The sequence below is a fragment of the Oryza sativa genome, chromosome 9 (genome assembly GCF_034140825.1).
Source record: "Oryza sativa Japonica Group chromosome 9, ASM3414082v1".
In the NCBI taxonomy this organism is placed as follows: Eukaryota; Viridiplantae; Streptophyta; class Magnoliopsida; order Poales; family Poaceae; genus Oryza; species Oryza sativa.
Window position 1 is genome coordinate 8356072 of NC_089043.1, and position 27176 is coordinate 8383247.

The window sequence follows — 27176 nt, forward strand, 5'->3', positions numbered from 1 at the left end:
GCATGTATCTGACTACGTCGGCTTTACATATAACAGTACACTCGTTAGATAGTAGATAATGCCTCAACTTTGTACACGAAAAATACAGACACAAGCATAACTTCTCCACAGGGGAATACCGAGTTTTAGCATCCAAAAGCCGACGACTAAGATAAAATACGACTCGTTCCTTCCCTTCCAACTCCTGAATCAAGACTGAGCCGATTGACTTCTCACCGGCCGATAAATATAACCTAAACGGTATTCCTTTCTGTGGAGGAATCAAAAAAGGAGGAGAGCTAAGATATTCCTTAATATCATCTAAAGCCTTTTGCTGCTCTGCCCCCCAAGTAAATTGTTGATCGGCTTTCAGTCTCAACAATGGTGTAAAAGGTTTTAACCTTCTAGACAAATTAGAAATAAACCTCCTAACAAAATTTATCTTGCCGATCATCTCCTATAATTCTGTCTTATTCTCCGGAGGCTGAATCTTCTTGATCGCATTAACACTCCTTTGAGTTACCTCAATCCCCCTTTCATGAACAAGAAATCCCAAAAACTGGCCAGCCGATACACCAAAAGCACATTTCGTCGGATTCATCTTTAGGCCATATTTTCTGGTTCTCTCAAAAATCTTCCTCAAATCGGCTATGTGGTCCTCTATTTCTTTAGACTTAACAACCACATCATCGATGTAGACTTCAACCAACCAGCCGATTAGATCATGATATATATAATTCATGGCTTTTTGATATGTAGCTCCAGCACTCTTCAAGCCGAAAGTCATGACAACCCATTCAAACAAGCCGATTGCACCAGGACACCTAAAAGCTGTCTTATGAATGTCGTCTTCGGCCATAAAAATTTGATTGTATCCCGCGTTTCCATCCATAAAACTCAAAATCTTATGTCCCGAAGCAGCATCAACTAATTGATCGGCTACTGGCATTGGGTACTCATCTTTCGGAGTGGCCTTATTCAGATCTCGGAAATCAATGCACGCCCTGACCTTGCCATTCTTCTTAATAACTGAAACTATACTAGAAACCCATTCAGCGTATCGGCAAGGACGAATAAAACCAGCATCATACAATCGTTTAATATCAGCTTTGACAGGTTCAAGCATATCGGCTTTACATCTCCTCGGAGGTTGCTGGCGTGGCCTAACCCCTGGTTTGATAGGTAGCCGATGTTCAACAATCGATCGGCTGAGTCCAGGCATCTCATAATACTCCCAAGCGAAGCAATCTCTAAACTCTTTTAAGAACTCTATTAGCTTGGTTCTAAACTCCGGAGATAAGTTCTTACTAATAAATGTCGGCCTTGGCCGATCGCCTGGACCTATGTCTATTTCTTCCAAATCATCGGCCGACATGAAACCTTGACCTTGCTTGTCATCGAGATCATCTACTGTATCCTTAGTGTAGACATCTGAACCCTCCACGATGCCCTCAAAATAATAGCTTGGGTTCTCCATCTTCAATTGGCTGTATATCAGAATCGGACACTTTTAGAAAATCTCCATCCCAGACTTTTCCAGATAAACAATCAAGGCCATCCATCTCCCAAAGGGCTAAATCGGCACTGGCAACATTAACTGACCTGTCGGCTGGCACGATCTCTATCTTGTCGCCTTGCCATTGAATCAAACATTGATGCATAGTCAAAGGAATGCAACAATTAGCATGAATCCAATCCCTTCCAAGCAACAAGCTGTAAGAACCCTTCCCATCGATGACAAAAAACGTCGTAGGAATAGTCTTACTGCCGACTGTCAGCTCCACATTCAAAACACCTTTGGTTTCCGATGGATTACCACCAAAGTCTTTGAGCACCATATTTATTTTGATGAGATCCTCGGCATTTCTCCCCATCTTCCTGAACGTAGCATAAGGCATCAAATTTACCACGGCCCCACCATCAACCATCATCTTAGACATCGGTTTCCCATTGACATAGCCGTTTATATACAATGGTTTAAGATGCTGATTCTCTGTCCCCTCGGGTTTCTCGAACACTGCCTGTTCTGGTGACAGAACCAACTTAGCCGATTCCTCTTCAACCTCGTCGACATCGGCTTAATCGATCCTGAATTCAGCTGGCAAGGTAAAGACCATGTTAATTGGTGCTGTCACAACACTCTTCCCTTTTGCCAACCTCTTTGCCTCATCGGCTGCAACATCATCGGCTACAGGAACCTGATTCTTAACACGCCACTCCTGTCTTGGCTTTGCTTTTCTCAGCCGATGATTAATTTCTTGTTCAACCTCCTGGAAGTGCTCTCTGTTCCTCAATCTTTGAACCCTTTTCTTCTGATTCTTCGTGAAAATATCAGAAGGACACCATTGATTCTTCCTGATTACCTCGTCCTCTTGGCCACGATCTTGATTCACCGGACCCAATCTTTGATGAACAGAAACTGCACCCAATGATATCACTGCACCCAGGGCAGTTTTCAATAGATGGCAACCTCATCCCTTCATTCTAGCAGAATCTAAAAAACTCACAACCCCAATGAGGATCAAAACCATCATCGTATTCTTCATAATGCTTCTCCTGCTGCTTGTTATACTTCCTCTGATATTTATTGATAATCTTAGCCGAATTCACCTGAAAACCCTTTGCGTGGACCCTATCGGCTGTTTGGCCAGCTGTATGCACCATATTAACAGGAAAAGGATTACCATCGACCTTCATCGGCTTTTTGGAATCATCAAATCTAATCTTGCCCCCCTCAATGGCCACCTGAATCTGCTGTCTAAAAACCTTGCAATCGTTAGTAGAATGAGACCCAGAATTATGCCATTTGCAATATCTCTTTTTGCCTAATTCCTAAGCCGATGGGATCGTATGACCAGCAGGAAGTTGAATCTGCTTCTCTCGGAGTAGCAGATTGAAGATCTTGTCAGCTTTAGTAATATCAAAGTCATACTTCTCCTCTTTTCCAGGACTTTTACCCACTGGCATGGTATGACCTTTTTACTCCTCACCCATTCGGCTGCAGCTATTTCAGAGTCGTCCTCCTCATCATCTGACCCATACATGTACGGACAAACATGATTAACCTTCCTAGAGCTTTTCCTGACTTCCATAGACCTATGCTCGTGCAAGGTTACTTTTTGTATCAAATGCGACAAGCTATCAAAGTCTTTAGACGAGAATTTCTCCCTGATCGGAGCAATCATACCCTGAAAGGCTAGATCGGCTAACTGGGCATCAGTTAAACTCAAGCTGAAGCATTTCTTCCTCATCTTCCTGAATCTCTGAATATACTTGTGCATAGGTTCATCATGCCGCTGCTTAATTGCTGTCAAGTAAGATAATTTCATCTCATGAACCCCACTGTAGAAATAGCTGTGGAATTGCATCTCTAAATCGGCCCAACTGTTGATCGACCCATACGGCAAAGAGGAAAACCAAGTAAATGCCGATCCAGATAAAGACAACCAGAATAACCTAACCTAACCTTCAGAGCGTCTACAGCCGATGCTTCACCACACTGAGCCAAGAATCGGCTAATGTGCTCATAAGTCGACACACCATCTTGTCCTGAAAATTTGGAGGAGTCCGGAACTTTGAACCGATTGGGAAGAGGAACTCTCTCAAACCACTCAGGGTAAGGTTGCGGATACAAGCTTCCAGTCTCTTTTGGTTTAAGCCCAAACTGTTCCCTCATCACATCAGCAATCACATCGGCCCACGGTCGCTGCTGAGCTGCACCTTGTGGCTGTTACTGCATGGGCTCGAACTGACCGTATTGAGATGCAAACTGAGGTTGAGCCAATCCCCCTGGCTGATATTGGGCTTGCGGGGAAGGAGGTTGATATTGATAACTCAAGTTACCCCCTTGGTAATTATGAAGGTTCGGCTGGATATTACGCACCAAGTGCTCAGGAACAACCTGAGGCATTACTGTGCCATCCGGCTGTACGTGGTGAACCAAATGTTCCGGGACAACTTGGTTTAAACATTGTTGTACAGGCTGACCACCAGGCGTTGCAAACCCGGCCGATGCGCTTATTGACCCCTGGTGCTGAATCGGCTGAACGATTTGCTGTCTTAACGGAGTCTATTGGATCGGCTGCAGAGGCTGCTGCCTTGGTGGTGTTTGCTGAACTGGTTGCACGACCTGTTGCTGGATTGGTTTTACAACCTGCTGAATTGGAGGTGTCTGTTGAATCGGCTGCTGCTGAACTGGATCAACCGCATGTTGAGGCGGCAAAAACATGGCAGCAACTTGATCTTGGGTTGGTCGATTCGCAACCTGCCCACTATGCTGTGGATGCTCTCTCATTAACAACAGAGGGTTCATCGGCTGGCCTGGCGCCATAGCTGATGTAGCAGGTAGGGGAGTTGATGCCGGCGCTGTCGGCTAAGTCGTGGGTGCAACGGAGGAAACTGCCTGAATAGATGGCTGAACATCGGTGATCAAAGACCGATAATTTGGGAAGACACCTCCTTGCAAATAAACCGGGCCTGCAGCCTGATGTTCAGCTATTGAACCATCGGCTATCGACTTCATCATGTTTGATAGGGTATTGACTAACACCCCAGACTGATTGATCAAAGCATGACGCACAGCGTAATCAATCCGATCTTGGAAGTTATTGAAAAAGTCCTGTGCCACATCACTATTAAGATTTCCTCCCTGCAGCCCCTGAGCACCGTCACCTTGAACTCCATGCACCCCGTCACCTTGTACTCCATGGACTCCTTGAGAATTGTCGCCTTGATTTCCTAGAGAGCCGTCGGTAGCACCCTTGATACTCGGCTGAGCCGAGCCGTCTGGAGCTTGTTTCCCATCTCTATCCTTAGAAGAACTGGTCCTAGGATCATCAACAACGACTTTTATTTTGTACTTCTGAACAAGTGTCCCCTTGCGGGTTTGCATGAACGAGTTCAAGAACTGATCCCGTGCTTGTTGCAACATTGCTTCAAACTCTTTTTTCTGCTCAGGTGTGAATTTTTCTGGATCGACCGGCACGACGTTTCCTTCATTGACGTCAGTCAATCCCAACTTCAGCATCTTTTCCTTAACAGAGCCTGGGCTAGATGGCGGTGGTAGTTGTTTTTCGGCCATGAGAAAGGATTGTTGGCTGACTTCTTAGTGTCCCACTAGGCGTGCCAAAAGCATGTTGACAAAAAACACGAGGCCTGGGAGATCTTCTTAACTCCAGTGCAGGTCCAAATCTCGCCTTCAGGTGTGCTAGCGTGTCAGTTGATTTGATCCTGTAATCAACAATAAATAGAAGCAAAGAAACCGCGGTTAAATCTATAAATGATAGCCGATCGGCTAGGTGCCGATGACATATCATTTATCTTTGAGCCGATGTCATATGTGAATCGATCGGCAGTTGCAAATAAACAATAAAGAACTAAATCTATTCGATCGGCTGTAGATATTTCTAATATATAATTCTTATGTCGATATATACTTAAATCAAGTGATTGGGATAGATCGGTCGCCATGCCGAGACAGTATAAATCACATAGATCAAAATATATATTAATAACATGACTATATATATTTATAGCATAGCCGATCAGATAGATCTAGCATGTATCGGCTAATACTCCGATACTACTCTATATCAGGATATTAAAACAGGTAAAATATATCAAACAAAAGCCTAATATACTTAAATACAACAATATCTTGACATAGAGGGCAGATTTAACATGTCAATGAAGCATATAGAGCAAATATAATTAAATCAGATAAAATCGGCTGACACTCCGATACTACCCTAATCGACAACCAGAAGACAAGCTAGAGATTGATATTCTAAGCACGACTTAATAGATCAAACTCAACTGATGCAGCATTAAGTATGAAAAGAAGAACAATATCTAGATAATCAAGCCGCTGGAAATTTCATAGAGTGGTAGATATCTTATATAATCTGAGTCAACGTCAGAATCTAACCTAATCGGCTGCCTTCCTCGATAGATGTTAGCCGATTGTAGGTTAGATAGCGATATTGCCAGAGATTATGTAAGATATATGATAACTCGACGAATCACATAAACAAGATTAGAGTTTTACCTCTTGTTGAAGATCGAAACCGATGCAGCTCAACCCGAAAGTAAGAAATCGTCGAAACAAAACTAAAGTAAAAAGGGTGGCGATGCGCCGAAATTGTATTGAACGTGTGTTGAAAGTTACATAGGGCTCAGGTCTATTTATACCCGAGAATTACAAGATATGTCCATAACGGACACGACTACTATCTCTAACAAACTCTAAGATACCATAAGTCTTTGCGGCAGACTTTTGCCAAACATATCTCTAAGGGAATTACATAAAACATCCTAATTAATAGATACAATTGCCTCCTCAGGACTCTATCCACGTGCGGCAATCACCTTGAAGCACCTCAATCCAACCCGACATCACACGTCAAGTTGTATTATTGGAATCGGCTGTATCGACTTTCCTAGTCCGACTCAGACCCAGCCGATCCTAATCGTAGCCGATCCGGACTCCAGCCGATTCCTGCTCTGATTCCGAACTCGATCTCCGCCTCCAACTTTGCTTCGATCTAATCTTCTTTCCTAATGCTGATGTTACCAAATCTGGTTGTTAACAGAAAACTACATATTATTTTAATAATATAAGAGGTATACTATACAAATAGTACTATAGCACAATCTCATGAACCATCCCAACCGTTTGGCACCGCTGGGGACCACCGTGGGCGCGTTCTATTCCATGTGCATCATCCACCGTGTAACACTAACCGACCTTCCACCGTCGTACGCGACGCGTGCGCATCAGCAGCGGCACGGCAGCCTCCATCCGTCCCCTAACTCTTCTCCCTTCCCCTTTTTTCCCCTCTCACCTCCACCCTCTCTCTCACACGCGCATCTCCATCCTCCCCCCTCTTCTCCCCCTCGCTTCGGTTCCGATCGCGCCGCACCGCACGCGCTCGCATCGCATCGCATCGCATCGCAGCACCTCCCCAAAACCCTAACTGCCTCCCCCCCCACGCCCCGCCCCTTCCCCCCCGGCGGTGGTCCACCGCCGCCGGAGAGACGGCGGACGACGCCTCGGGGCCCCTCGTGGCGGCCGCCCCGCCCGGCGATGCGAATTGCGGGATGAAGCTCAAGCGGCGACGCGCGGTGGAAGTGGTACGTGGCGACCCTCCCTCCCTCGTCCTCTCTCTCGATCGCCGCGATCTGGGGCCCGATCACCCTGATCGGCGGGCGCCGATTTCCCGGTGGGGTACGCGGTCGCGTTCAGTGGGTTGGAGAGGTTTTAGCGGTTGGATTGGGCCTGGAGGATTCTCGGTTCCTGTATGTGACTCTTCTCGGTGGTTTGGTTGCGGGGGAGATTCGATCATGTGGGTGGTTTTCTGGCGGGGAGGGTTCCTGGTGCGTGCTAAGAGCTTAAGTAGTGAGGTGATCGTCCTCTCCTTGTTTGATCAGGAGAGGAGTTGTTTGCTTGATTACTTAAGTCTGGCTGACTTTGCCCGATTACTTAGTCTGTGTATTTGTGTCGATGCAAAAGCTATGTGTTAGGGAACCAATAAGCAATTTCGTAGATTAGTGCCCACAAAGATGTTCTGCAGGGTTTCAGTGGGGAATCGACAATAAGGCTTATGTTTTGTCTGTAACCAGTATGCTTATGATTGATCTCATGTCTATAAGAAAAGACGATCGGACCTTGCAGGATTTTGTTAGGGAGTAGTTTTCTGCAGCTCATCAAGCAGAAGTGCAGAACCAGATGTGGTTGGGTTATTTGCGCTTTATTTCTTTCTTGCTCAACTTGCCTGCTATAAATTTGGATTTGCATTTCCCATTTGTTCATGTGAGATGTTCTACATATATAACTTGCCTCCCTGTATATGTATTATGTTTGGAATATTTTGTTTTTATTCCTAGTACTAGTTGGACGTTTGATGCGTAGAATAGTTCTTGTTTTAAGTAGTAGGAGGAATATGTGCTAGTGTTTTGATGACTATCAATGCTCTATGACTATCTATACCTCTTTAAAAAGAAATAGTGTTTTGATCACTATCAATGCTCTTATGTTTATGACTCTATCTATACCTCTTTAAAAAGAAACAGTGTTGGTGGTGAATCTGCCACTGCAACTCCTACCACTACATTTTTTATGGACTCCCTGACATATTTTTAATGTTACATACTAGGCCTTTTATATGTTATTCTCTTATTTGGCTTTCTAAAATCACAATTTAAAATGACAAGTCTAAAATGTCTGAACATATAAGTTAATTTCACAATTAGCACATGTGAACGCTACCAAGTTCTTTTGTAACAAAAAAGAGTGAAGAACATGTTTGATCACATTGTTTGAACAATATAAGGATATTGATGATTCTTTATGTCCATTCCAAGCACCACGGGCATTAAGATAGTACCGGTAAAATATATCTGTTGTTTAGACCACATGCACTTTAGATACTACTCCCTCAGTCCCAGAATACAAGAAGTTTTAGGATTGGACACGGTTATTAAGAAAGTAGGTAGAAGTGAGTGGTGGAGGGTTGTGATTGGATGAGTAGTGGAGGTAGGTGGGAAAAGTGAATGGTGGAGGGTTGTGATTGGTTGGGAAGAGAATGTTGGTGGAGAAGTTGTTATATTTTGGGACAAATCCTGAGGGCTAAAAGTTGTTATATTTTGGGACGGAGGGAGTACTTGATAAAGAAGTGAAAGTTCACTCAAAGTACTTGAATCTGTAAGTTACATTATTATTGCCATATGCATGAACTAAAGAATAATATATTACATGCATTAATGAACGTGTAAGAGCTATGCCTGTATGATTGTATTCAAAGTCCTAGGTATAGATTATATAGATTGCTTTAATATATTCTGGAGTGTGTGTTTGAATGCATTTTGATTGAATTTATTAGATGGTTGATTATGTATGTCCGAAGCACAACTTACGGAACTTACACCTCCATCTACAATTACAAAATACATTACAGTTTTCAGGATTGTGTCCTACTGTGGTTGGTGTATATGTTATATATGATTGGAAAAGTCTTCGAAAACACTTAACAGCCATAGCTTTCCTTGATATATGTAACAACTTGCTTACATGACCTATTTGTCTTTCGCAGTCTTATTTTTCCAAACATAAAATTGTTTTTTCTGCTTTGGACAAACCTTGCAATTTCTCATATGATTTTTGCTGATTTTTGATACCTCCGACGTAGCTTACCAGTCGTATTTTTGATTGAAAAAAACTATTTCTTTGCAATTTGTGTATAAACCTTGAAAACCTTGATTCTGAACTTTATAGTTTAGATATTTGCATGTACCTTTGTTTTGCTCCTGAAGATATTGACAGGGACCAGTTATATTTCTCTGCCTAAGCTTACGTAACGAGGTAAACCAGGGCAAACAAGGCACCTCTAGACTGGGGGCTAAAGTGGGTTTGATCTGACGTCATATCTTCCTTAAACCTCTGATGTGATACGATCTACATCGATGCTATCAAATCTTCAGTATTTTGCATGTAATACTAAAAAAAAATACAGTTACAAAATAAGATGAGGACATGCATGTAATAATAAAAAAAAATAGCTTTTGGTTTTTGAATCTTATCTCTTACGTTCTAGTCAGGACTCTAAATACTTTGAACAGTGTTTGGGGAGCTAAAAATTTGTTATGAAGTTTGTAGGAGAAAGTACAGCATATGACTGTCACTTACAACACAAATTTGAGTTGTAAACTTGTAATATGAACCTTCATTTTATTTTTGATTTAAATTCAAATTTAACCTTTTTTCTGTACTCTGTCAGGATTTCAGTTCCTATTTATGACTAGAGGATGCCTTCTTCTCCGAAATTTATGTTCACTTGAATCATTTAATTACATTTGCTTAGTGTCTGATATTGCATGAGAATAGGGGCTGCTATTGCATTAATTAAGCACCTAATTGCAAAACCATTGATTAATCTGATTTAGTTGCTGTTCCCTTCTCATATATCGTTTCTTATCAGTGACATTCTTTGATTTGTAGCCTCCAAATATAAAATCTTTCATTGACTGTGTCACTGCCACTCCTCTCGAGAATGTAGAATCCCCGTTGAAAGATTTTGTGTGGGAGTTTGGCAAGGTATGGATGCCCTACCAGCTGTCGATAAGTACTTTTATGAAGACGACTTCTAATATCTTCTCATCAAACATCTGCAGGGGGACTTTCATCACTGGCTGGATCTTTTTAATCACTTTGATTCTTTTTTTGAAAGTTATATAAAACCAAGGAAAGATTTACAACTTGAAGATGATTTTCTTGAGGTGGACCCTCCATTTCCTAGGGAAGCAGTTGTCCAAATCCTTCGAGTCTCGAGATTAATATTGGAGAACTGTACAAATAGGCACTTCTATAGTTTGTTTGAGGTGAATGCTCTATACCTCTTTCCTTTTGTTCTGTAAATCCATTTATTGTTTATTAATCATCCATCCTTATGGACCTTATCTCAAATTTCCATCAACATAGCTTTGTGTGTTTCCTTAGTTTGTTTTTCACAGTACTGATTTGTGTCAATTTTTCTTTTTACTGGTTACAGCAGCATCTTTCTTCACTACTAGCATCTACAGATGCGGATATAGTTGAGGGAAGCTTAGAGACATTGAGGGCATTTGTAAACAAATCAGTTGGTAAAAGCTCTATACGGAGCGCATCACTCACATCGAAGTTATTTGCCTTTTCTCAAGGTTGGGGTGGTAAAGAAGGTGGTCTTGGATTAATAGCTTGTTCTCTACCCAGTGGATGTGATCCAATTGCCACTGAGATTGGCTCCACACTCCACTTTGAGTTCTATCGAGGTGCTGATAAATCTGACAAGTCCCAATCTATAGATAATTGTCACAGGTTGGAAATCATACATTTACCGAGCATCATAAGCTGCAAGGAGAATGATCTTGAAATATTGGAAAAGTTGGTCAAGGATTACAGTGTGCCACCATCTTTAAGGTTTTCTCTTCTTACAAGATTGAGATTTGCAAGGGCATTTGACTCTCTGGCATATCGTCGCCAATATACCTGTATTCGCCTTTCTGCTTTTATCGTTCTTGTGCAGGCAAGCCATGACTCAGAAAGCCTAGCATTGTTTTTGAACAACGAACCAGAATTCATTGATGAATTATTATCGTTACTAAGCTATGAAGATGAGATACCGGAGAAAATTAGGAGATTGGGGATCCTTTCGTTGGTTGCTTTGTGCCAAGATAGGTCACATCAACCTACTGTTTTGTCCTCAGTAACTTCTGGTGGTCATCGTGGTATCCTTCCCAGTCTCATGCAAAAGGCAGTGGATTCAATCATCAATGGTTCGACAAAATGGTCCACAGAATTTGCTGAAGAGCTTCTATCTCTTGTCTCCATGTTGGTATCATCAACTCCAGGTTCTTTAGCTCTTCAAGAAGCAGGCTTTATACCCACTATTTTACCCCTCCTCAAAGACACAGACACACATCATCTACATCTAGTTAGTACTGCAGTACATGTCATTGAGGGCTTCTTGGATTACCACAACCCTTCTTCTGCATTGTTCAGAGATCTAGGTGGTCTAGATGACACTATTGCACGCTTAAAAATAGAAGTGTCGCAGGTTGATATTGGTTCAAAGAAATCAGAAGAACCTCAGTCTATGAGTAAAGGTAAAGAAGTTGAAAGTAGTTTGCCTCCGCCAGATATGCAGACTGTTCATTCTGAAGCGTTAATTTCTTATAATCGAAGGAACTTAATGAAAGCCTTATTGCGTACCATATCTCTGGCAACATATGTGCCCGGTAGCTCTGCTCGTGTTGATGGTTCAGAAGAGAATGTATTGCCTCCTTGTTTATGCACCATATTTAGGAGAGCCAAGGAGTTCGGTGGTGGGGTGTTCTCACTTGCTGCTACCGTCATGAGTGATCTCATACACAAAGATCCAACTTGCTTTACTGTCCTTGATGCAGCTGGTTTGCCGCAAGCCTTCATTGATGCCATCATGGGTGGCATTCTTTATAATTCTGATGCTATCACATGTATACCACAGTGTTTGGACGCACTTTGCTTAAACAGCAGTGGGCTTCAGTTAGTAAAGGACCACAACGCTTTAAGATGCTTTGTGAAAATCTTTACTTCCAGATCATATCTGAAAGCTCTGGGTGGGGACACTGCAGGGGCTTTATCACTTGGACTTGATGAATTATTGCGTCATCAATCGTCACTGCGATCTTCTGGAGTGGACATGCTTATTGAAATCTTGAACACCATCTCAAAAGTTGGGTGTGGCGGAGAGTCTAGTTCTTGTACAGAATCTGGTAACTCCTCTACGCCACTTCCCATGGAAACTGATGTGCAGGGAGGTACTTCAAGGAGTGAGGTTGGAACTTCTGAGGTGGGAAGTTCTGAGAAGATGGTAGATGCTTCCCTAGATGCAACATCATCGTCAATCGAGTCATATCTTCCTGAATGCATATGCAATGTTGGTCGTCTTATTGAAACTATTCTGCAAAATTCTGACACGTGTAGGTTGTTCAGTGAGAAAAAGGGCATTGAAGCTGTTCTTCAGCTGTTCAAATTGCCATTAATGCCGGTATCTGTTTCAGTTGGACAGAGTATTTCAGTTGCTTTTAAAAACTTCTCATCTCAGCATTCAGTTTCTCTCGCCAGAGCAGTTTGCTCATTCTGTAGAGATCATCTTAAGCTGACTAATGGACTGCTGGGTTCAGTTTCTGGAACTAAGCTGGTTATTAGTGATCATGTGAAGCAATCACCTCTCCTGAAAGCACTTTCCAGTCTTGAAGGGTTATTGTCTCTTTGCAATTTTCTTCTGAAGGGAAACGCCTTCATGGTCTCAGAACTGGCTTTTGCTGATGCTGAGATATTGAGGGAACTAGGTAAGGTTTATATTGAGGTCACATGGCAGATATCTTTACTTAGTGATTCCAAGGTGGAGAAGCAAGACATGGAACAAGATGATGTGCCTGGAGATGCCTCAGTCTCAAATTTATCTGAAAGGGATAGTGATGATGACACAAATGCAGCATCAGTTACAAGACATATGAATCCTGTTTCAGTGAGAACGTCCTCTGTATCACCATGGAATATGGAACAAGATATTATATCAGCAGTGCGTTCTGCTGCCAGCATACATCGCCATGGTCGGCACACGCTATCAAGGATACGTGGTCGCCTTAGTGGAGCTATGGATGCAGCACATACTGATATAGACAGTCCTTTTTCTCCAGGAGAAAGTTCACAAAGTCATGATACTATAAAAAAGAGTCCTGATGTTGTTGTTTCTGAACTCCTGACGAAGCTTGGACACACGATGCGTTCCTTCCTTTCTACCCTTGTCAAAGGATTACCAGCTCGCCGTCGTGCTGACTCAAGTCTGACTCCAGCCTCTCGAAGTCTTGTGATTGCTCTTGCACAACTTTTTCTTACTGCTCTTGGTTATTCTGGACATTCTACTGCTGGCTTTGAGATGTCATTATCTGTGAAATGCCGATATCTTGGGAAAGTTGTGGAAGACATGGCAGCACTTACCTTTGACAGCAGGCGTCGATCTTGCAATTCTGCAATAGTTAATAGTTTCTATGTGAACGGAACATTCAAGGAGCTTCTAACCACCTTCGAAGCTACCAGTCAGTTACTTTGGACACTACCTTTCTCAGTCCCAACTACTGGCTCAGACCAAGCTTCCTCTATCAGTGAAAAGGTGTCTCACAATTCATGGCTGCTGGATACATTACAGAGTTACTGTAAATTGCTGGAATATTGTGTGAACTCTTCATTTTTATTGTCTCCTTCTCATAATCAGCTTCTTGTTCAGCCTATGGTCACTGAACTGTCCATTAATCTGTTCCCTGTGCCCTCAGAGCCTGAATCATTTGTTCGTATTCTGCAATCTCAAGTTTTGGAAGCAGTCCTACCTGTTTGGAATCATACAATGTTCCCCGAGTGTAGCCCGTCTCTTATCACTTCCTTGATCTCCATTGTTAGCCATATATGCTCTGGTGTTGGTGCTCTAAAACAAAGCCGTGCAGGTGTTGGAGCTGCGAACCAGCGTCTTACGAGTCCCCCTCTTGATGAGTCCTCTATTGCTACAATTGTTGAGATGGGATTTTCGCGAGCTAGGGCAGAAGAAGCCCTAAGAAGTGTCAGAACTAACAGTGTCGAAATGGCAACAGATTGGTTGTTCAGCCATCCAGAAGAGTTTGTTCAAGAAGATGTCCAGCTTGCACAGGCATTAGCTTTGTCACTTGGAAACACCACTGAAGCATCCAAGGAAGATGGTTGCAATAAGAATGGTCCAAGTGTCGTTGAAGATAAAGGTGTCATCTTGCTTCCTTTGGATGACATTCTTGCTGTATCAACAAAGCTCTTCTCTTCTGGTGATGACATGGCTTTCCCATTGACTGATCTTTTAGTTACACTGTGCAACCAGAATAAGGGAGATGACCGTCAGCCGGTTATCTTATATCTTTTTGAGCAACTTAAACGTTTTCCATCAGATTCTTCAGTTGATGCAGGCGCATTATATTCTTTTGCCCGTTTGCTGGCCTTACTTCTGAGTGAAGACAGTAGCATTCGTGAAATTGGTGCAGAAAATGGCGTGGTCCCTCATGTTCTTAATTTATTGGAAAACCTTAAATCAAGGACAGAGAAAACAGATCAAACTTGGAATTCTATCAGTGCTTTGTTGCTTATATTGGACAACATGATACAATATGCTCCAGCACTTGATATAGAAATGCCGGAAGGGACTTCTAAAGTTTCTTCTGATGCATCAAATGCTGATTGCAAGGTAAATCCATCTCTGTTTGCTGAGAAGAAAACTGAAACTGATTATTCAGCAACATATCCAAATGTTCATGTGTTTGAAAAGGTTATGGGAAGATCCATTGGCTATTTGACTGACCAGGAGAGCCAAAAGATACTGTTGTTGTGCTGTGAATTCATCAAGCAACACGTGCCAGCAATTGTTATGCAAGCTGTTCTGCAACTTTCTGCCCGTTTGACAAAAACACATACCCTCGCTGCCCAATTTTCTGAAAATGGAAGCCTTGCATCTCTTTTGAATCTTCCGAAGACTTGCATCTTTCCTGGATATGAGACTTTGGCATCTGCTATCGTGCGTCACCTCATTGAGGACCCCCAGACTCTGCAGAGTGCTATGGAACTGGAAATTCGACAGTCACTAAGTACCCGTGGCAGCCATGCCTCGCGCTCTTTTCTGACAAATATGTCACCACTAATATCTAGAGATCCTGTGATCTTCATGAGGGCTGTAACTTTAGTTTGCCAACTAGATTGCTCAGGAGGTAGAACGAATGTAGTTCTGTTGAAGGAGAAGGAGAAATATAAGGAGAAACAGAAAGTTTCTACAACTGAAAGTGGTGCACTGGGTAATGAGCCTGTTCGGATGACTGCTGATACTAAGACGATTGATACAGTGAACAGATGTTCACGAAACCAGAAAAAGGTTCCAACTAGTCTTTCCCAAGTTATCGACCAACTTCTGGTGATCATTATGAGCTACTCATCCCCAAAGAAAGAACAGAGGTCTGATGGTTACTTTATGCTGTCTCCTATGGATGTTGATGAACCAAACACAAAAGGGAAGTCAAAAGTTAATGATGAACAAAATCTTGATGGCTCGGAGAAATCTGCCTTGATGTCGAAATTGGCATTTGTTCTTAAGCTGATGAGTGAAATACTACTCATGTATGTACATGCAGTTGGGATAATACTTAAACGTGATACGGAGTTATCGCAGTTGCGGGGTGGCGATCAAGTAGCTGGACACAGTGGGTTACTGTATCATGTATTTAATTTGTTATCTTCTGACAGATCTGCTGATGTGTCTGATAATTGGATGGGGAAGTTATCTGAAAGAGCATCTTGGTTCTTGGTAGCTTTATGCTGCAGATCCACTGAAGGCCGTAGAAGGGTAATTTCTGAAATCATGAAGGCGTTTAATTATTTCATAGATTCAGCAAGCAGCACCTCCAGAGGGTCTTTGATACCTGACAAAAAAGTATTAGCTTTCTCTGAGCTGATAAATTCAATATTGTCTCGAAATAGTCAGAACAACTTGCCTGTCCTTGGTTGCTCACCTGATATTGCGAAGTCTATGATAGATGGTGGCATGGTGCAGTCTCTTTCTGGTTTGCTCAAAGTGATTGACCTGGACCACCCAGACGCTCCAAAGGTTGTCAACCTTATTTTGAAGGCTTTGGATAGCCTCACAAGGACTGCAAATGCAAGTGATCAAATCCAAAAGTCAGATCGATATGCTAAGAACAAACTAACTGGGTCACATGAACAAACAAATGTGGCTAATGAAAATGTAATCCATGAACAAGGTACTAGTAACGGACATGGTACTATTGATACTGTTCAATCTACAAGGCAGCAAGTCCAGGAATTATCTCATGATGATGGGAACAATAATGCTGGCCAAGATCAGCCTGTCGAGCAGATGAGACTAGATTTAGTTGAGAATACTGCTGGTAACTCTTCAACGGGTGGTGTGGAGTTCATGCGAGAGGAAGCCACTGTAGGTAACTTGATGACTACTACGACTGATGCTGGTTTGGATTTCTCAGCTCAGCACCAAGCTGATGACGAAATGGTTGAGGAGGAGGATGATCTAGGGGAGGATGGTGAGGATGAAGATGAGGATGAGGACGAGGAGGAAATAGCAGAAGAAGGAGCTGGTTTGATGTCAATAGCTGACACAGATATTGAGGACCAGGAGAATACTGCCATTGGTGATGACTACAATGATGATATGATGGATGAAGAAGATGACGATTTTCTTGAGAACCGTGTTATAGAAGTGAGATGGAGGGAAACATTAACTGGGATGAATCGTCATCTGAGAGTTTCCAGGGGTCGTGGAGATGCTAGTGGTTTTATAGACATATCTGCTGAGGCATTTCGTGGTGTTGGGACGGACGATATGTTTAATTTGCATCGTCCGTTTGGTCTTGAGCGACGTCGCCAAAGTGGAAGCAGGTCTTTTACTGATCGATCAAGGTCTGATGGAAATGCTTTCCAGCATCCATTACTCTCCAGGCCAGTGCAATCTAGAGATGGAATTGGTTCGGTATGGTCCTCTAGTGGAACACCCTCAAGAGATTTGCACACATTTTCTTTTGGGACTTCAGATATTCCTTTTTACATGTTAGATGCTGGGTTGCCACCTGAAACTTCTGCTCCGGTTTTTGGCGAGCGTGTTGTAAGTACTGCTCCCCCACCTTTGATTGATTTCTCTCTTGGTATGGAATCTCTCCGAATTAGGCGGGGCCTTGGAGATAATTTATGGACTGATGATGGTCAACCTCAGGCAGGTAATCATGCAGCTGCTGTTGCCCAGGCTTTGGAGCATCATTTTATTACAGAGTTGAATGTGTCTACTTTTCTAAATAATGCAATTCCATACACTGGCAATCGTGTGCTTGATATGCAACCTGACCAAACTGGCGATGATGTAGATGACGATTTACCATCACAGGATGATGACATATCAGAACATGTGACAACTGATTCCCCTGCTTTGCCTACTAGTAGCCCTCAACAATTTGGAACTACCAACCAAGCAAACGGTAATGTCTGTCCTATGAATGATCTAATTTGTCAACAGTCAGCTGATGTTGCAGATGTTCGTACTGAAGAAGAGATGCATCAAATAGCTGATGACATGAATGTTATACCTCAGAGTAATGAGGATACTGCTGACAGACAGCATGTTGCTCATCCTGATAGGGACTCACTGTCTGGTAATCTGCAAAGTTATGATCATGTTATGCAGGATGAGGTAGAAATACCTCAACGTGGCCAGATTGGTAATGATATTAGGGACCCATCTGATCTGGAGTCAAGTTGTCATGCTCTTCTCACTTCCACAAGTGCAGCTCCTGAGCTGAGCGATGCTCATGTTGATTCCACCACTATGAATACAGATGTTGACATGAATAGCATTGATATTTCTGAGAACCAAGTAGAAAACTCAGCTCCTGGTTTGTATGGCAATGTTGTTTCTGTTAGGCTAGACGAAGGAGCTCCTCAAGAGACTATGCAGCCTGATCAATTGAATGCTAACAATGAGGCATCTAGTACAAATGAAATCGATCCAACATTTCTTGAAGCATTGCCTGAGGATCTCCGTGCGGAAGTCCTTGCTTCTCAACAGAATCGCGCTGCACCAACTGCTTCCTATACTCCACCAGCTGCAGTAGAAATAGATCCTGAATTTTTGGCTGCTCTCCCCCCAGAAATACAAGCTGAGGTTTTGGCTCAGCAGCGAGCACAGCGGATCGCTCATTCTCAACCCATTGGGCAGCCAGTTGACATGGATAATGCTTCGATTATAGCAACTTTCCCCCCTGATCTACGCGAAGAGGTATGGTTTACTCAATTTGAAGTGTTTCCACTCTGCTTTGTCGTATTTGAACTTTAATAATGTTGACCTATGCTACTTCATTCAGGTGCTTTTGACCTCGTCAGAGGCAGTTTTGTCTGCCTTACCTTCAGCTTTACTTGCTGAAGCTCAAATGCTTCGCGACAGAGAGTTGAGTCGTTACCGTGCTAGGGGAAGCCTTTTTGGAGGAAGTTACAGGCTTGGAGCGAGGAGGTTACCAACAGACAATCAGACTGCTGTTATGGACAGGGGTGTTGGTGTGACTGTTGGTAGGCGGGTTATTTCTACTGTGTCGGCAGGCGCTAAGGGTAAAGATGTGGAAGGGACCCCACTTTTGGATTCTAGCGCTCTAAAAGCACTTATTCGTCTTCTGCAGCTAGCTCCGGTAATTTCTATATTGTTCTCATATTAGCTGTGAACTGGTGTCTCTTTTTCTTAATCATTTGGACATGATTTATTCTCAACAAGTTCTACATTATCCTGCTTGCTTTGTCTTCTGTTTTCTCTGCAACATCACATTTATGATAATTGATAAGAGTAGATTTTTCAATAAGTTAGTGATGTATTCATCTACCATCTCGCAAGATATTCACGATAATAAAAGGGAGATTTTTTTAAAATTAGTCAGTGGCGAAAGCAAGATACACATGCCACAAGTGGTATTATCATTCCTTAGTAGCAAAAATAAAAATTTCCTATTGTTGCATGTGAATTTTATTTTCCTAATGAGTGGCAAAAGTGAGAAGTATTTTCATGTTATGTGGCAAAAATAAAGGTCTGTGGTGGCAAAAACAACATTTCCCTAACAAAAACAGGATGTTTTCTTATGCAGAAAACATTTCCCTAATAAGTTAAGAGACAACAGTATATTGAGAATTGCCCCCATACATTGTGTGTGTTTTCTTCTTTTCTTTTGCAGTAGCTTGTTGCATTTCCAGCTGTTCTGTTTTAACTTCTCTTTTTGCAGCCACTCAGCAAAGGCCTTCTTCAAAGGCTTATGTTCAATCTTTGCGCGCACAGTGTTACGCGTGCTACATTGATTGGCCATTTACTCAACATTATTAAACCTGAAGCTGAGGGGCTTAATGGATGGGACTGCATGACTACATATAGGTTACATGGATGTCAGTGGAACATTGTTTATGCACAACCACAATCTGCAAATGGTAATGTTTTTCTCTATATATGTTGCAATTTTGATTCTTGGTAGTTGTTTTCTGAATGGTTCTTGATTCTTCCTATAATATTCTGTTTTATCTTTGTCCTTTTTGGGTTGTTTGTTATCTTATTCAATAGTGCTACCACTGTATTAATAATATACTTTGCTACTTCTGTACAGGTCTACCTCCGCTGGTGACAAGACGACTTCTTGAAGTGCTTACATACCTTGCTTCAAACCATCCATCTGTTGCAGGTCTCTTGGTCTACTTTGACCCTTCAACAAGTTCAAACTGTATGATCCTAAAGCATGGTAAAGAATTATCTCAAGAAGGGCTACAATCGGATATGATGAAAACGTCATCTGAGGGTTATACCCCTATCCTGCTATTCCTTAAGCTCTTAAACAAGCCGTTGTTTCTACGAAGTCGAGTATATCTTGAGCAGGTATTTCTCGGAATTTGTTATACAGAGCCATAGGCCTAGACTATTTCGTCATATAATTATCCGTAATTCTGTTATTTTCCTTTAGGTGATGTGTTTGCTTGAAGTAGTGGTCAGCAATGCTGCTTCCAAAGTCGATTATCCACCTCATTCAGGGCAAATGGTTAGCACTTCTGTGGATGAAAACAGGGCACCGATTGAAACACATGGAGAACCATCTACTATGGAGCAAGTTCCTATCCAAGAAAATAGTCAAAATAAAGATGTGGTGGTGCCAGCATCAGGTCCCCAACAGTCTATTAATGTGCATGACATTCTTACTCAACTTCCAGACTCTGAATTACATAATCTGTGCAATATTCTTGCACTTGAGGGGTTAGTTTTTCACCCTGCCAATTATGCTAGAAAATCGATTGCTTTCAATTATGTCAGATATGCTTTGATTTCTTTGGTCTGAAAATTATTTTCCAAGGGCAGTGTGGGAATAGATAATGTTTTTTTTCCTGATGGAAATACAGGAAGTTGGTTCTGTATAGGTGTATAAAATTAGGCCACTGAACTTTCACATACATGAAACTATATTTTGTCACTAAGAATAGCTGAATTCCTTAATAATGGATATTAGACTACCTCCCCGAATATAAGGATAATTACATAGGCAAAATCCCTTCTGTTTGGGGATGGAGGTAGTACTAGATACAAATAAAAAATGATTTCAGTATAGGATATTGTTCATTGTTCTTGTTTATTGTAATCAAGGTTCCATTTGATGACATGTGATTGAACATTCCGCTCCAGAAAATTTGATATTTTTCTGTTGTTTCTTTTGCAAAATATAATAGAGCAGTGTTAGTGTATGATAATTATATTGGTTGTCTGTCGACACTTGTTAGTACTGAGTTACTGACTAATCTAGGGATTGCCATACATGGTATGAGTAATTGAGAGATTTTGTTTCACAGGTATGTTACTAGTAGAATACTTCCTCCGTTTCATAATGTAAGTCATTCTAGCATTTCCCATATTCATGTTAATGAATCTTGTCTAGATTCATTAACATCAATATGAATATGGGAAATGCTAGAATGACTTACATTGTGAAACGGAGGGAGTACTAGGTAATGCACATGTAGGTCAGTTTTCCTTGTTTTGAGCACTTCACTTTGAAAAGACATGTTGCATCATAATATTATTTATTGTCCAAATAGATTGGTTGGATGACAGCATGGCACCATCCAGAATCCTGATCTTGCCAAGTACTCTTCCTGAACCAAACACTGATCTTGTAACATTCTATCTGACATTTGTTGCAAGAATTGATGGTCTTGGAATATACCGTCATTCTTGAATATTAATACAAAACATACCTGTTATGTATTCTTAATTAGTTTTTCTGATTGCTATTTTGCTGGGAGTCTCTTTGAAGTAACAGCTTCTGAATAATTTAACAAACTTTTATCTTTCCATTTTTCTAGATGATAAACTTACATTTTCTTTATTTGAAATGAAACCAGTCTTCCGGATAAAGTCTATACGCTTGCTGCGGAGGTGGTAAAAAAATTGGCTAGTGTGGCGGTATCCCACCGGAAATTCTTCTCTATGGAGCTAGCCAGTGCTGCTCAGAGCTTAAGTTCTTCAGCAGTAGAGGAGCTTGTAACATTGAAGAACACACAAATGCTTGGGCTCAATTCTTGTTCTATGGCTGGGGCTGCCATCCTGCGGGTCTTACAGGTCCTATCTACATTGACCTCAGATATGAGTGGTAATAGCCAGGATCAGGCTGTGGGACAGGAAGAACAGTCTATTTTGTGGGATTTGAATATATCACTTGAGCCTTTGTGGCAAGAACTAAGTGACTGTATAAGCACTACAGAGGCAAAACTTGTTCATAATTCAAGTTTCAATCCCCAGGTTCCTTTGATGGATGCAATAGAAGTTGGTGCCTCATCCTCTACTTCCCCACCTCTTCCTCCAGGCACACAACGCCTTTTGCCATTTATAGAATCCTTTTTTGTTCTGTGTGAGAAGCTTCAAACAAGCCAAGCAGTTGTGCCATCTGATTCCAATGTGACTGCTACAGAAGTGAAAGAACTTGCTGGGAGTTCATCGTCCCCATCACTAAAGACTGGTGGAGTATGCAATATTACTTTTGTAAGGGTGGCAGAAAAACATCGGCGCCTCCTCAATGTGTTCATTCGACAGAATCCAAGTTTGCTAGAAAAGTCACTTTCTATGATGTTGAAAGTACCAAGGCTGATAGACTTTGACAACAAGCGTGCTTACTTTAGATCACGCATTAGGCAGCAACATGATCAGCATCTTTCTGCTCCTTTGCGGATTAGCGTTCGTCGGGCATATGTTTTGGAGGATTCATACAATCAGTTGAGGTTACGTCGTAGCCAGGATCTTAAGGGCCGCTTGACTGTGCAATTCCAAGGAGAGGAGGGGATTGATGCTGGTGGACTAACTAGGGAGTGGTATCAACTTCTATCTAGAGTTATTTTTGACAAAGGAGCTCTGCTCTTCACCACTGTTGGGAACAATGCAACTTTCCAGCCTAACCCCAACTCAGTTTATCAAACAGAGCACCTTTCCTATTTCAAGTTTGTTGGTCGAGTGGTAAGATTTCTTGAATGTCCTTGTTGAACTATATACATTTATCTTTGTTTTTGAGACCCTGTTATCTGGGATTTTGGGCAGGTTGCCAAAGCCTTATTTGATGGCCAATTATTGGATGTTCACTTTACCCGTTCATTTTACAAACACATACTTGGTGTTAAAGTGACTTATCATGATATAGAGGCTGTTGATCCTGATTACTACAAAAATTTGAAGTGGATGCTAGAGGTATGGTTTCACCATCCATTATTTTGTGGGAATAAGTCAGGTGCATTTGTGTGCTGTTCCAGAACTGAATATATATGTATATATATATTTTTTTAACAGAATGATGTAAGTGATATTCCTGACCTGACATTCAGCATGGACCCTGATGAAGAAAAACATATTCTTTATGAGAAAAATGAGGTAGAGAGATGAGTTTCTATTGTTTACCCAAAGCTTGTTTACTGTTGACATGTCTTATGGTCTGTTACTTAATGAATCTGTAATTCAGGTTACTGATTATGAGCTCAAACCTGGTGGGAGAAACATCAGGGTCACTGAAGAAACAAAACATGAGTATGTCGATCTTGTGGCTGAACATATATTGACCACAGCAATTCGCCCTCAAATTAATGCTTTCCTTGAAGGATTCACAGAATTAGTTCCAAGGGAGCTCATTTCCCTATTTCATGATAAAGAACTTGAACTCTTGATCAGTGGACTTCCTGAAATCGACTGTAAGAGCTTCATCTCAGTTAAAAATCCTTACATTTATTTCTTACATTCGTCTTATTATTATTGTTATTATTATTTGTCAGTTGATGACCTGAAAGCAAATGCGGAGTATATTGGGTATTCGCCTGCATCTCCGGTCATCCTGTGGTTCTGGGAAGTAGTTAATGGTTTCAGCAAGGAGGACATGGCAAGATTTCTACAATTTGTGACAGGAACATCAAAAGTAAAAAAAAAAACTTCATTTGACAGTTGATTTTGTTATATCTATTTCATTTTAAAGCATACATCAAGGTTCATATTATTTGTTTAACATATTGTAGAGATTCATTTTTTTGGCTGAAGTTAGAAACACTGCATGTGAATATCCAGTGAAGTGTTGCATTCGATGTTTTTTATTCACTTGTATATTTTACATATAGTTGATGAATTGGTTGTTTGTTTTTCTGTTAAAATTAGTTGTTTAAATTATTTGGAAAAGGTCACCCTGAAATTTTGCATTCATTTTCCTCCTGAACTAAGAAACATTGCAATTTACAGCTTTAAACTCTGAAACCCCTTTTTACGAAACAAACCCTGAGCCCTGAATGAATTTTGTTTTACATTGATGTGGCAGTGGTTTTGATAGTCATTGCTGATGTGATATCATAATTAGAATCCTCTGTTCGTCCCACTGTCTCTTCCTAGTTTAGTGTCCTCTATCAAAATATTTTTGTTAGGTGTAAAAACTACCGGGAAACCTCATATACTGTTAATTGTTGTGTTGTCCAGTGTACATTGATTGTAGGGTAAACTAGTTGGCCTACTTGAAAGTTTGGAGTATATAACTATTCCGTTTACTAGCAGTTTCCCTTGCTGTATTAATAAGATGGGTTTCTCTTCATGTCAAGTAAGATGCAAGTTGACTATAGAGCTAGATATTCTGGTAAAACATACGAATCCTTATGTGATTTGCTATGTTAAGAACTTAAGATTGGTTTCTCTTCATGTGATGGTGTTGCAGGTACCATTAGAAGGTTTCAAAGCGCTACAAGGTATTTCTGGTCCTCAGAGATTCCAGATTCACAAGGCTTATGGAGCTCCAGAGAGGCTTCCATCTGCCCATACTTGGTAATATTTATATTTTTCAATCACTGACTAGAACACTCATTATGTAACTGTTTATGCTGTTTCAATGATGCTCATTTCATACATAATGTGCAGCTTTAATCAACTGGATTTACCAGAGTATTCCTCAAAGGAGCAACTAGAAGAGCGTTTACTTCTTGCCATTCATGAGGCAAGCGAAGGTTTTGGTTTTGGCTGACGTATTGAACAAGTGCATTGTGTATGCACTGGGTCATTGGTTTTCTGTTTGCCATGTACAGGTATGCGTGTCTTATAAGCTGGTAATCTTATTGACTATTGGCAAGATTCCATTGTCATCGTCCAAGTTTATGTTTCATTTCGTATCATTTTCTTTGTTGTGTTATAAGTTATCTGACAAATCCAAATTTGAATCCAAATTTGTCTACTATCTTGAAAGAAAATGAGCTACCTGACAAATCCAAATTTGTCAACTATCTTGAAAGAAAATGGAAGTATACATGTGTTTGCCATCTGAAAGAAAATGGAAGTATTCATGAGTAATTCACAGACAGAAGTATACACATTTGTCATCTGGCTTGTGTAGACCTAACCTAGCTAGGCGTTTTTTACATGAACATACTTTTTGAGGTCTATCGCACTCTGCCTACTATTCTATCCATGAACATAGCTGTTGGGATCTTGGCATCCTGCTTCTTTTGTCCAAACTAGGTTGTTTGCGCATATATTTGGAAATTTCCAGAAGAATTTGCTCTGATGTACCATTAGCTTATCTTCAGAGTAATTCACAGAACACGTTTGTCATCTGGCCTGTGTAGGTCTAACTAGGTGCTTTTTTTTCCATGAACATACCGTACTTTTTGAGGTCCATCTCACTCTGCCTACGATTCTGTCCATGAACATAGCTGTTGGGGTCTTGGCATCTGGTTTTGTCCAAACTAGATCGTTTGCACGATATATTTGGAAATTTCTAGAAGAGTTTGCTGTATATTCTTTAGTGATAATAAGCTATAGTGGCATTGATAAATGTAGCTTTGGATGTTGGTATCTTGGTTGATTGGTGCTACTACTACCATCATTTTAACAAACAAGATGCTAGTAAATAAATTGTACATTGTGTGTTCCTAAGGCTGAAATTGCCCAGGATTTTCATTTCGGGAACTTCTAAATTAGCTTAAGCTTGTGGTCGATACTCTTAGCTGATTGAATTTGCTTACATGAACAGCAGATTCATTTAAGATGCATGCAAACTCAAATCATAGTCCCACACTAGTCCTGGACGTGCAGGCTTTACCTGCTTTAGAAAACCTTAACCAATAGTCGCACAGTGGTTTTGCTGTTGTCTTCATAGAATTAAGCATGGCACATCACGATTCAATTTCCATTATCTATTATCGTGTTCTGATTTCTGATTCCCTGTACCGCTGTTTGCAGATTTTGGCGGCAAAATTGAGAGCATGGTCACCAGATGCTACACATTGCATAAACCAGGCGAAAAGAACGCTTAGAGAATGTCCTGGATGTGCGTCAGAATCCAAAAAATTTTGGAGTAGTTGATCGGGGGATGCCAGGCGGGTATAGCTGGGGGGAGCTCTGACTACAACAGTGGTGATAGATGTTAACTTGTTTCCATTTGCCCTGTGTGGTCAAAGGGCGGAGTGTAAATTCATTGAATGCTTAATCCCAACCATTGCTTTCCTACTGCTTCGATCCTCAGATTATGGGGCCAAAAGCAGTTTGCAAATAAATAAGATTAGTTTCTGGTTACATGCCATCGTTTGCTCGTGTGCAAATGGCCTCATGCTCTGCTGTGTCAGCTGCTGGACCTAACTCTCTCAAATCAGCTGGAGTCGTCTTAGTTTAATGTATCGTTGGGCTCATCATCGTGTTGGTTTGAGAGGTTGAAAGCGTTGCGATGGATCGGTCATCGGTGCCAGGTGGGAAAGTTTGCTTACTACAACTGCCGATTCCAATTCAGACAGGTTCGGTACTTGCACGGTACTATCTGCGTAAGCAAATTAGGTTGTCAGTTTGCAGTAGTTCTGGGTTTGGAATTATAATATTTTCATTTTAGATGTTATAGCGTTACTTGATAGAGGGAACGCAGAAAGAGGGAAGTCCCATTTTCTATTACCTCTGTTTTAATTAACCCAAATATGGCTACTTCTATGTATGTTATACTTGCTCCATTTTATATTAAAAGTCGCTTTGAGACTTTTTTTTTCTAGTTAAACTTTTTAAAGTTCGATTAATTATTTTTTAAGAAAATAGCAATATTTTTTATACAAAACAAATATATTAAATGTTAGTTTTAGCTATACTAATTTTGTGTTGTAAATGTTGCTAATATTTTTATAAATTTGGCTAAACTCAAACAAGTTAAACTAAAAAAAAAGTCAAAACAACTTATAATATAAAATGGATAAAGTATATAAGTCCGAAGTTAGGTAAAACTACAAAAACCAACCCAAAAGTCACTTGAGTTTTGATATTTCACCTCATAAGTTATTTTGTTGCAAATGATCAACCCCACTCGATTTTGCGACAAAAACCACCTAGTACGCTGGTGCTTAACTGAATCAGCCTGTTATCACTGACTTAGAGCCCCGCATGCTAAACTAGCCAAGTTAATTTTGTTCAATTGTTTGCATTAGATTTCTTCATGTTTCATTAATTTTTTTCTACTATATATGTGGAATTTCCAAAAAGAAAAAAACAATGTCTAAGACTATACTGGTTCGGTTAAGCATATGTGTACTCGGGTGATCTTGTGTT

The 27176-nt window shown here is 41.0% G+C and overlaps 1 protein-coding gene across 3 annotated transcripts; it reads left to right on the forward strand.

Annotated features, from left to right (window-relative positions):
• Positions 1–6837: 6837 nt before the first annotated feature.
• LOC4346522 (E3 ubiquitin-protein ligase UPL1) lies at positions 6838–26168 on the forward strand. 3 transcript variants are annotated; one of them, XM_015756022.3, is made up of 17 exons: positions 6838–7110; positions 9974–10069; positions 10147–10353; positions 10524–17195; positions 17304–18359; positions 18445–18762; positions 19345–19543; positions 19717–19982; positions 20068–20354; positions 21494–22598; positions 22680–22826; positions 22926–23006; positions 23095–23320; positions 23402–23541; positions 24319–24425; positions 24519–24682; positions 25836–26168. In XM_015756022.3, the coding sequence occupies exons 1-16, from the start codon at positions 7078–7080 to the stop codon at positions 24619–24621; spliced, it is 11043 nt and encodes a 3680-aa protein (XP_015611508.1). In that variant the 5' UTR covers positions 6838–7077; the 3' UTR covers positions 24622–24682; positions 25836–26168. The 3 variants fall into 3 exon arrangements, with proteins under 3 accessions (XP_015611508.1, XP_015611506.1, XP_015611507.1); XM_015756020.3 differs by having other exon boundaries at positions 10524–18359; XM_015756021.3 differs by having other exon boundaries at positions 10527–18359.
• The last annotated feature ends 1008 nt before the right edge of the window (positions 26169–27176 follow it).